This window comes from Rattus norvegicus, chromosome 4 (genome assembly GCF_036323735.1).
Source record: "Rattus norvegicus strain BN/NHsdMcwi chromosome 4, GRCr8, whole genome shotgun sequence".
Lineage (NCBI taxonomy): Eukaryota > Metazoa > Chordata > Mammalia > Rodentia > Muridae > Rattus > Rattus norvegicus.
The window spans coordinates 80,208,866-80,220,802 of NC_086022.1; the positions used below are offsets into that span (position 1 = coordinate 80,208,866).

General features: G+C 44.9%; 1 protein-coding gene across 1 annotated transcript; it reads left to right on the forward strand.

Annotated features, from left to right (window-relative positions):
• The first annotated feature begins 3,245 nt into the window (after positions 1-3,245).
• On the forward strand, positions 3,246-10,445 carry Npy (neuropeptide Y). Its single transcript, NM_012614.2, has 4 exons — positions 3,246-3,341; positions 4,134-4,321; positions 8,410-8,490; positions 10,244-10,445. Exons 1-4 carry the CDS (start codon positions 3,339-3,341, stop codon positions 10,266-10,268), a joined length of 297 nt encoding a protein of 98 aa, NP_036746.1. The 5' UTR covers positions 3,246-3,338; the 3' UTR covers positions 10,269-10,445.
• Positions 10,446-11,937: the final 1,492 nt, after the last annotated feature.

The following is an 11,937-nucleotide window of genomic DNA, read 5'->3' on the forward strand; positions in this document are numbered from 1 at the left end:
CAATGGCTGATAGGAAACCTGTCCCCCTCAGCTGTCAGTTATCAGTTAAAGCAAGAATGATCTTACTTTGAAAGTAGAAAAAAATTAACTCTAGACAGATGCCAGCTTGGTGTCCCCTAACAAAACTGAAGTGCAAGGTGCAGCTGCATAAAACTAGCGGTTCCACCCTTCCAGAGCAAAGCTCAAGCATTTACAGGGACACAAAAAAGTCCGAGGGACAATAAGGTAAGATCAGGTAAGCTCCATAGTGTCTGACGTCCCACCAAAGATTCTGAGGCATACAGAGAAGTGGGAAAATGCAGGTCATCATGTGGGGGCGGGGCGGGGAGGGCAATCCAAATACAGCAATTGTGTGAATGATAGAAGTTATTGATTATGCATATCAGGCTGGACATGACAGCACATGGCTGCAGTCCTAAGACTTGGGAGACCGAAACAGTTATTGGGAGTCGAAGATCAACTTAGACCGCATGTGGAGAACCCACTTCAAAATGTCAAAATAATAGTAATAATAACGATGTGTTAAAAATCCAGAATAGAACAACATACACATGCACACACACACACACACACACACACACACACATACACACACACACACACATACACACACACACCTTTGAATCTTCTACCTGTAAACCCCCCTTTCACTCAAACCCACTAGGAATATTGCTATTATTAGAATCACTATTCTTACACCATCCTTCAAGATTCAGACAGTCCAAGTACATGTTTCAGAGTCACCCAGAAAAAAAAATCCAGAATAGAGAGTTGCCGTGATGGGTATTAAAGAGACCCATATTGAAATTCTAAAGATGAAAGGTACATTGTCTAAAGTGCAAAAATCAAAGAATATAATTGACAAGGATCACATATTAGAAGAGGAAAAAAATGAAGTAACTAAAGATGTAGCAATAGAACTGGCCAAAATAGAAAGAAGAAAAAAATAAAAGAACAAATTAAAATAGACCGGCAGTGACCTGTGGGACAGAGCTCACGTCAGTTGATGACTTAATGTTTGTTTCCCTAGGAGAAGTGATGGCTTACATCAACACAGTGACTTATCAATCAATGCCCTTGCAGAGTTAGTCACAGCACAGGCTGGAAAGAACCTGGGGTCCAGGAGAAGCTGACTGGGTTCTTGAAGTTGAGGGGCGTCTTAGAATGGAAATGTGTCAACAGTACAGTATGTGCTGTTGACATTTGGGTGAGACTCAGCTTAAGGGTGTTGGATTAAAAAAAAATGAAAGCAGAGATGAGAAGCTATTGAGGAGCTGGGCTAGAAATGCTAACAACTCATGTGTCTGGAAACAGACCCATGGAGGACAGGGAGGAGCAGGGAGGAGCAGGGAGGAGCAGGAGAGCACTGTCAGAGGGATGTCACAAAGTCCAGGGGTGATGAACCTATATTCTTTATGGCTTCGTGAATGTGGATGTGTATCCGAGGGAATTTTTCAAACATTTGAAACTTCATAGTGTATTTTATTGAGAGTTAAGGAAAGCTATTACAATAAATAACCACGCATATAAATAAAAAGCCAATGAAGAGAGCTAGCAGCAGCTAGGAGACCGGTGCTTTGAATGACGTTTGGTTTTGTTTGTTAGAGGAGGGTTGCTTCTATGAGCTGCCAATGGTTACAGGAAACTGCGGAAGGGAGGGGTTAATTGATGGAGTGGTATCGGAGAATGACAGCATGTTAAGAGCCCAAGGCCAGATTGGACAAGGAGAAGAACAGGGTATAAGTGACATTCTGGGCACGCCCTCCCTTGACTTCATTTTCCAAATGCTGAAGGGAAAAGTTCTTGTTCTCAAGCACCAACATTATAAAGTAAGTTAATCAGATTCCCAGAGTCCCTTGCTCAAAAGTGGCACCCCTACCCCTACCCCCTCCGTGTACTTTCTCCCAGATTCTGTGACGCCTGCTGGACCCAGGTTTTGACCGATGTTACTCCCTGATTCACTACAACAGGAAGATTACTTTATTGAACAGCAGTGTGTGCCTTCCTCCTTACCAGAGCGCTCTTGTTAGATGCCTTTCTCTTAGCAAAGGTTCTCAGGAGGGCACAAGAGAAACTCTGACAGCTCAGTGTTTGTGGCCTGGTGCAGGTTTCTGACATAGGGAGAGTGCAGTCTTCCAGCTGCGAGGGATGGGATATTGGTGTTCAGGATTATCATTTGATCACATAGTGTCTCATATTCATTCTCTCTCTCTCTCTCTCTCTCTCTCTCTCTCTCTCTCTCTCTCTCACTAAAAGTTAATTCATCCCTATTTAAACAATGCACAAAGTGACACTTGAATGAAATCATTTATTTTAGCTTTGAAATAACGCTTTAAAACAAACTTTAGCTTTAAAATAAACTCCACTTTAGCAACATACCATTTTACCTAGATTCAAACTTCCAGAGGCATTAACTCAAGCGTACCTTGTAAAAATCCCCATCTGGTAAACATAATTTCAATATCGTTCATATTTATTCAACAGGTTTAACGCGAGGAGCACAGTGGCGTTGGTCTTTTAATCTGCTCCATTTCAATCTAAAAGCAAGTGTTCATTCGGGCGTTAGCCGAGAACACTCGGGACTTCACAAAGCTTACAGATAGGGGCTCGAATCGCTGCCACTTTCCGCTGTAGATACAGAAGCCTCCTGGACCGCCAGCTCCCCGTGGCAGCCTTGGGGAGTTTCTGGCTGAGGCCGAGCCTGGCTAGCAGCGTTGGGGAGTGTGCTTGGGGAAGGGTCCACCTTTGGTGGGGGAGACCAGTAGGTCCAGTAGGTCCAGTAGGTCTAAGAAAGCCGCTGGGGACCTTGCGGTCCGGGACACCTGCTCCGGGAGCGGGAAAAACCTTGCTCGACTGCTTCCCTCCCAGCGCTCGCAGTTGTCCCAGAGATGCTCCCCAAGTACAGTGTCTGGTCCCTACAGACCCGCGCGCAGACAGCAGGCAATTCCCGCGACAGGCAATCTAAGCGGTCCCTGCTTTATCTTTCTCTCTGGCAGCGGGACTCGACGGGGAGAAGTAAAGAGGGATCTGGGGGATGCTCACTCTTGGATGTTCCCTTCTCCTCTCAGAGCGGGCTGCCTGGAATTGGGGTGTGGGTGGCTCCAGACGCCGCCACTCGAGCGGCTGTGGCTCCAGCCTCCTCCCCCGCTGCTGGGGGCGGGAAGTGGCTGTGGGAGTCACCCGGGCGTGACTGCCCCCGAGGCCCCTCCTGCCGCGACAAGGGCGCTCCATAAAAGCCCGTTGGCGACCCGCTCTACGCATCCCACCGGTGGAGCTCATTCCTCGCAGAGGCGCCCAGAGCAGAGCACCCGCTGCGCAGAGACCACAGCCCGCCCGCCATGGTGAGTGCCAGGACCAACTGGGACAGCGGTGCGGGCCCCTAGACTCCCTTGAACTTGCCCTGCAGCCGGCCCCCTGAGCTTGTTCTGCCAACTTGACACCCAGCTCTTTGGGGCAGCTAAATTTCACTTGCTGGACTCTGGTTCGACCCTCCACCTGTCCTTCTCCGGAGCCCTCCTATCTAGGCGCTCCACCTCCACGCCGGTTATCTTTTGAAGGAAGGGAGAAGAACGTGGGGACACCTATCCCTGGGCAGCGGTGGGGTTTTGTTTGTTTGTTTGTTTAGTTGGTTACAACCAGGAATCCAGATTGCATGCGTGGTCCTAGAGGGAGATTCCCCCAAAGTATTTTCCCTGGCATGGGGAGCCCCGTGCCCAGTCACCTCCAAGATCTGAACTGAGCCTCTGGGTATCTGACTGTCACAGGATCTGTAGCCACACAGATCATAAGCGACTCAGAAGAAAAGTTTCTCCTCCGAGGGTGATTTAGGAACAAGAGGAGAAAAGTGGTCTTTCTTTAAAATAGAGGGCAGAACTTACAATTCTATTCTAAAAGGGGGCCCTCTGCTTCTCACTAGGAGCGTTGGAGGGAAGTTTCATGAACAATGGGGCGGAGCAGAGGGGCCAGGTCCGGGCAAGTGGTTCTCTAGGGCTCTGGAAGTGGAGCCTGCCCAATCTGGGCTTTTTTTCCTAGGGTCTGGGATGGGAATAGATGAGGGTCTAGAGTGGTAGCTGGAATCGGGACAAAGGCGAGCATTCTCTGCATCTCCAAGTCTGAGCCTTCTGTATCCACAGATGCTAGGTAACAAACGAATGGGGCTGTGTGGACTGACCCTCGCTCTATCCCTGCTCGTGTGTTTGGGCATTCTGGCTGAGGGGTACCCCTCCAAGCCGGACAATCCGGGCGAGGACGCGCCAGCAGAGGACATGGCCAGATACTACTCCGCTCTGCGACACTACATCAATCTCATCACCAGACAGAGGTGGGTGTATCCGCGGCTGGTATCTCGAGCCCCAAAAAACTGCGGTTCTGGGAATCTTGGACGCCAGAGACCATTTCTTTCTCCTTGTTCTGTCCCAGAATAGGACAGGATCCGGCATATATTCAGCTCTAGATAAATATGTGAGATGGGTACACACGCCACAAACTGGATACATTGTCTTTGTCACTAGACTTTCTCTCCAACCCCCGAAACTGAGATTCAGTACCTCTGGGCTGTGTCTGTCTCCCACCCACCTTTCCTGCCTCTTTTGCTTACATCAGTTGGGGACTTACCCAGCACCCTCCTTGGGAAAAGGCAGCATCAGGAGCAGGGGTGCAACAGTGTAAAGGTGTAACCTAATCTAGAGTAAACAACCACCCCCAAAGAAAACCAACGAGACAGTCCAGCTGTCAGAGAGTGGATAGACCTTCCAGCCTGCCCAGGGCAAAGGGAGTGGCAGCATTTAGGGAAATAAATAAATAAATAAATAAATGAGAGAGAGAGAGAGAGAGAGAGAGAGAGAGAGAGAGAGAGAGAGAGAGAGAGAGAACGAACGAACCATGGGTTTCTTCTGAACTATCTCAGCCCTACACTTGAAAATTGCTAGATGGTCTTAAAAAGCTGACTTCTCTCATTTTATAGCAATTGCGTTCTGAAAAGAAAGCGTCCCATGAAGAAGAAACAAAACAAAGCAAAGCCTTTCCGCTAAGGACTCTGGTGGATACAGACAGCTCCACTGGCTGGGGCCTGAGAGACAGACGGGGATCTGTATTTTTAATGTCCAGAAAGTGGAAGAGAGGTGCCTTGCCTTTCCTCTCAGCATTAAAATCAAACAGAAAAAAATCAAATCCAAGCTATTTTACAAACAATATGGGACTTAGTTTGCAAAGTCAGTGCATTTTAGTTCTAAATCATTTAACAACACATTTCAATTACCGAGAACCTTGAAGGATCATATAGGCAAACTCTTTGGAAGCATTAATGTTCTTTACTTAGCAAGTTTCAATTATGCATAGTAAATTACCAGAGAGAGGTTAAACTGCTCACCACCCAGGGGATGGTTGGATGGGACATAAAAGGGAGGTTGTGCTTCTGAAACAGTTTCGTACTTTTAATTTCACCAGAAAAGTATGTGGCATCCTGAAAGCCCTCTGGGGAAAACAACCCCAATGTATACAGAACCACTTAAGTAATACAGGCTCATAATCTTTTGAAATCTGACCATTTTCACTAGCAGAAAGCAATTGCATTTTTGAGCCTAATAAATTTCCAGAAAATCGATGACGTCAGTTTTTTTGCTCCATACAACTCAAAAAAAATTTACACAAATGAAATGATAGCATCTCTCAGGATTTATGCATGTATTTTATGTATATGAGCATTCTGTCTTAATGCAAACCAGAAGAGGGAATCAGATCCCATTACAGATGATTGTGAGCCACCATGCGATTGTGGGGAATTGAACTCAGGACCTCTGGTGGTTAAGCCAGTGCTCTTAACCACTGAGCCATCTTTCCAGCCACAACACCATGGCTTTTATTGTTGTTTGATTGTCTTGTTTGTTTGTTTGTTTGTTTTTGATTGGCTCGTTGGTTGTTGTTTTGTTTTTTAGATACAACAGATAGGACTCATTCTTTTTGCAAAGACTGCTGCTATATATGGCTTTGCCACAGTGTATACAGTGATGCCATTTCACATTTCTCCAGTCATCTCATTCAGTCTTTTCCTCCAAACTTTGAAGTGAATTTAATCGTCTCCATTCTGCAGATCACAAAGCTAAGGACATTTCAAGAAAGCTTTCTTAGGGTTATGGAACTGGAACCCTCTACTGAGTTCCCTTGTACGGGGCCACATCATTAAAATCCAATGTAACATCCACCATCTTTGAGGGAAAAAAACAGGGGAAGGGGGTTGCATGTCCTAGGAAGAAAATCTGGTTCAATGGAAACGAACCTGTGTCATCTTGGTAAAAGCTCTCTTTAGAAAACATTAGAAGCCCCATTGTACACTTGCTGACTTCCCACCAAAGGTTCACTCGAAGAAATCCAGGCCTTTGAAAATTACCGTGTCATTTGTGACGGTTTAATCTGTAATTCTTCTTCCTTCCTCCTGCCAGTCCTATTTGTAGCCGTCCTCCTGTTGCTGTGTGTGCTGCTGATTTGTTGCTTCTGCAGTCCAGATCACTCATTCTAGTCAATGGCTCTTGTTTGTGTGGTTCCTTGGAACAGGGTTCACAGGTGGGGGTGATTTTTACTCCCTAGGACATAGGGCTCTGTTGGGGGGAGACTTGTTGGCACAACCAGAAGTGAGTGCTACTGGTATACGCTGTTAGACATCCCAGGATGCTCAGTCCAGCTTCCCACTCCACACCCCTTCCCCAGCAAAGAGTCATCTTCCCTCAAGTGTTCCTATTGAAGAGGTCGAGAAGCAGCAACCCTGGATTACTGTTTCTCCGTCCTGGCTTTGTGTCACAGTCACATGGAGAATTTTAAAGTGGAATGTCCCTGCCTCCACCCTTGCCAATTAAATGAGTCCCTCTAAGGTAGAACCTGGGCTCTCTAGTCTCCTTCAAGGCACCCACGGTGAGTGTAATGTGAAGCCAGGTCTGAGAATCTTTGCCTTGGAGACTGGTCTTTAGATGGTTGCCTGTTACAGAGAAGGATAATCTAGAGTTAGAGAAAGAGCCCTGAGCCCAACCACCATTTGGATAAGTCCATGAATGTGCAGAAACTGTCACAATACTGGGAGATTTTTGACCGAAAAATGGTGGTAACCAGTTGCCAGTCTTTTTAACTCTCTGAAGCATGATAAAGGTGAATGAATTCAGGTTGTTTGCCCGAAGTGTGAAGATTAACAAAATCAACTGAAGGACAGGTTAACCAAGAGCAGGCCACTAGCTCTAGTCTAATCTTGCAGAAAATCTTATATGAGAGTTGGGTGGTGAGGACGAGAATTGTTTACTTTTGCTCCCCTTGAGTCCAGCACAGGAGCAATGAGAAATCTCACCAATGCATCTGGATTTAGTTCTGCTGGGTTGGCACTCAAAACATCTGTCAGCTTTGTCCAGCTGTTCTACCTACTTGTTAATCCATCCAGACCAGGCCAAGTTTTCACTTGGAAATGAAGTGGCTGCCGGTGCCCCATCCCTTTCCTGAGAATGGGGAAAATCATATCATTTGCTATCAACTTGTCAAACCCCTTAGTGTTCTGAAGCAGTTAGTCTATTTTATCTTTACAGAGGAATGCAACCTCAGGTCCATATATTGTTCTTACCATATCCTACTATTACTGTTGGTCAGTAGGACTTGGTCATGCCTCAGAGAAAGCATTAGTGCATCCAACAGAGAGGAGAGAGTGCAAGATCCAGGGTATGTAGGGATCTGTGAGGAGGGCAGTGATGACAGGGATGTTAGTGTGGGTGCATTCAGGCAGCAGCTTCCTTTGGGCATCACTGATGACCTGAGTTCAATCCAGGAACCCAAAGAAGAAACAAAGGACCAACTTTGACTTCCAACAGCTGAGGAAGGGGTATGTGGGAGGGTTGGTAGGGAGAAATAGAAAGGGGTTAAATGAAGTGATTATAATATAATCTCAAAAATAAAATATTTATAAAGTACTTCAGAAAAATTTAAATTGTATCTGTGTGTGTATGTGTGTGTGTGTGTGTGTGTGAGAGAGAGAGAGAGAGAGAAAGAGAGAGAGAGAGAGAGAGAGAGAGAGAGAGAGAGAGAGAGAGAGATGTATGGATACCCACACTTGCATATGGAAGTCAGAGGATGGTTTTTCCAGAGTTGATCTCTCTCCTCTTTGGGTTCTGCAGATTGAACTCAGGTCATTGGGCTTGCATGGCCAGCACTCTCACCCTCTGGGCCGCCTCACCTGGTTGTATGTATATATGTATGCGTATGTGTATATGCATATGTGGTCATGATAAAGTTGCTATGACATATGTGTCACACTCTGAGAATACTTATTAGCTCATGAACAGCTGGGAATAACATTTGAGTTTTGTGGGATACGCTCCCTTTTTCTCCTATGGTTACTCCAAGCTTACTTTATAAAACCTTGATTTTACTTTCTTGTTTCAGATATGGCAAGAGATCCAGCCCTGAGACACTGATTTCAGATCTCTTAATGAGAGAAAGCACAGAAAATGCCCCCAGAACAAGGTATGGCCAAGCTAGGGATGGAGATGTTGCTACAGAGCTTAAGGTGCCAGGCAAGGAGATCTAGGGGAGTCTGTGTGAACATTAGGATAGCAGCATCCGGGAAAGAGGGGTTAGGGTAGACACAGGGGATGGAGAAGTATACATGAAAGACCTTGCATTTCATGCATTCACAGCAAATCTCAACTTTCAAGGCATATTGTTTTCTAATACATATTATTTGGTGTCACTTTTTTAAAATGGCTGACTTCTAGCTCAGAAATTATATTCTATAGAATGTCATGCCTTATTAGAAGTAAGGAAGTATAGAGCAAGCCCCCAACTCTATGTTGAAATGACCAATCATCCATTTGGGCTGGGCAATTTAGTTTTTGTACACTAGGTGGCATTCTCAAATGTCCTAGAGCCCGTAGACCTCATGCGTTTGACTCTGCCTTTCCTGGCTTTATCCAAAACTAAAGATAAGTCAGGCGTTCCTGGCTACCTTTTGGTGTATTTTAGGTCAATATACTGATCTATTTTATTCAATGAATCATTGTTGGGTAATGTATTACCCTTAGGTGTTTATCTATAGTCTGCAAACTTTCTTGGAGTATAGATTGGTCTTGAGACAGATATCTGCCCAGATCTAAGGGCTCATCATTGGGCTAAGCAGGTGCCTTCTGGTCAGGGAAGGAATAATGCTGAAAGAGGCTATCTACCTCACTTTCTTAACCCCTAACCTCATTTGCTGACCTTGAGTCCAGCTCACATGCCGTATCACACCAAGATGTCAGCACACCAGTCCTATTGCTGTCCTATCCCTAGTAGTTAGCTGGCTAGCTTTCTGAGATCCAGAACTCTACACCATCAAAAACCATGTTCCCCAGAAGAGGTCACTAGCACACTTATTCAGTGAGTATGACTGGAGAGTGACAGGAGGTTCATGGAGGTTCCCCCTGGTGACCTCATGGGTGACAACAGGACCAGCCCCTCCAGATAGTTTCTCTGAGGGAAGCGAATAAAGTACAATGCTTCTGTGCCTGGAGGCATCAACTTAAAGTTAACCAGTGAGTGCTAGGGAATGGTGGGAAATTATAAGCATTGTTTTTGATGCTAAACAATAAGCATCCTTCTGTGTCTCATTGATATGCATGGGATATTTGCCACAGCAAAAGTTTAGGCTAGGCTATGTATACTTAGGATTTGGAAGTGATGATCCAGACCTACTTAGAACTCTGCTGCCTGCTTTGTTTTGTAGCCTGAAATAACACAGTTAGTGCAGGAAATAAAGTTAATTGCTCCCTGACTGACAGACTCAATCATGCGCAATTAGAAGGAGACAAAAGTTGATAGCCTTGGAGTTGCATGTGAGTGCTGCTTTATTAAAAGGGGCTCTTTATAGTCTAATAAATAGCATCTCACTGCATAAAAGGCTTGCTGGGAAACAACAGAGCATATTCAGAGTTGAATAACACTAACTTCTTGTTATAGTTTCATGTGATTCCTGTGGTTTTGATCTTCAGAAGTACTTTGGAGTCCCTTAGCTCCTTTGATATGTACAGAGGCTTCTAAGTACTCCCTTAGAGACTGCAGTTCCCATGGGCAAAAGCTGATGAACTGGGTCTTCATTGTGCTGCTGTTCTCCGTAGCCTCTCATTCAGAGTGCCAACAGGAGGCTTCACAATAGCTTCTGATTATCTTGTAGCTCAGGGTGGAGAGTCTCACTCTTGTAAGACCCCGGGAGCTCCCATGTTTTGCCTCTTGTGTTTTACAGGCTTGAAGACCCTTCCATGTGGTGATGGGAAATGAAACTTGCTCTCCTGACTTTTCCTAGTTTCCCCCCACATCTCATCTCATCCTGTGAAACCAGTCTGCCTGTCCCACCAATGCATGCCACCACCAGGCTGGATTCCGACCCATTTCCCTTGTTGTCGTTGTATATATGTGTGTTTAAATAAAGTATCATGCATTCAAAATTGTGTTCTCTGTGAATAATCTGCTATCACAATAGAAAGGATTAGGTTAGCCCTTAAATTATAATCAGCCTCAAGTAACAAACTCAGTTTGTTTCACCAACATTAAGCAATGGTCATGAAGAGTAAATAAATAATTATGCTGCCCTTGGAAGAATTTATCTCTTAGAACTTTGTGCAAAATGTCTCATGTCCATCTATCTACTATAGCAGGCATGAGTGGATGACTGAACACCTGGTGTGACTACTATAAATGGCTTTACATTTCATGTAATTTAAATTCATTTTACTAGCCATGTTTGCTGGTGGCTACCACATCCTGTCACCTAAAGTCTATGCATGAATTGAGGTCACTTTTTGAATATAAGTCAGGATCATACCAGGCAGGATGATCACCTCACACAACAGGGATGTGTTAAATAGATAAAAAATTGCCATTCAAATTCCTTCTTCAAACACTGGCTTGCATGGACTTAGTGTAAAATTAATGCAATGGGATTCAATTCATTTTCTTTTTCTTTCTTTCTTTCCTTCATTGGTTCTTTCTTTCCTCCTCCTCCTCTTCCTCCTCCTCTTCCTCCTCTTCCTCCTCCTCCTCCTCTTCCTCCTCCTCCTCTTCCTCCTCCTCCTCCTCTTCCTCCTCTTCCTCCTCCTCCTCCTCTTCTTCCTCCTCCTCCTCTTCCTCCTCTTCCTCCTCTTCCTCCTCTTCCTCCTCTTCTTCCTCCTCCTCCTCCTCCTCCTCCTCTTCCTCCTCCTCCTCCTCTTCTTCCTCCTCCTCCTCTTCCTCCTCCTCCTCTTCTTCTTCCTCCTCCTCTTCTTCTTCTTCTTCTTATTTTTATTTTGAGGCAGGGTTTCTTTGTATGGTTCTAGCTGTCCTGGTACTCATTCTATAAACCAGGCTGGCCTCAAAACCCGAACACAGGCAAATGCAAAAAACAAAACAAAACCAAACAAACAAAATAAACCTTGGGCTTTTAGGAGATTTTTTGTCATTTTACTAATATCATAGAAAGTATTTATAAAGACTAAATTAGCCACAGTGTCCCTAGGCAACACAGGGTGTTTTATAGGATCCCTGCCCATTGGTCTTTCACTAACTGGAGTATTTGACACATGACTGCTATGCCCCTGTGAATATTCTAGCACCAAATATTTTTTGTACATAAATATTTTTCTGGTTTCTCCAGCCAGTGAAGCCAGTGATGCTATTGACAAGTCTCCTTGATGGACACAAGTTCCCTTGAAGAAAATGGTTCTGTAATTTCCAAAACATCCCCATCATTTTTCTTTGTTCCTTTAAATACTGATATACAAGGAAGGTGGGTTTTTTTCTTAAACCTTTAAAGGTTGACTAAGTCACGATTTACCATCATATACCATGAGTGTTCGGTCCTGACTAACTACATTTGGAGATTTTGTTTACTAAAGTTAGTATTATGTAAAGAAAGTTGACTCAGAGCCATCTGGCAACACAGCAATGCTGGGAATGTGTCAC

Excerpts from the sequence above, each read along its gene's own strand:
- Npy (NM_012614.2), top strand. Across the intron at positions 4,322-8,409 it reads AATCTCATCACCAGACAGAG|ATATGGCAAGAGATCCAGCC; the intron begins GTGGGTGTATCC and ends TTCTTGTTTCAG. Across the intron at positions 8,491-10,243 it reads GAAAATGCCCCCAGAACAAG|GCTTGAAGACCCTTCCATGT; the intron begins GTATGGCCAAGC and ends TGTGTTTTACAG.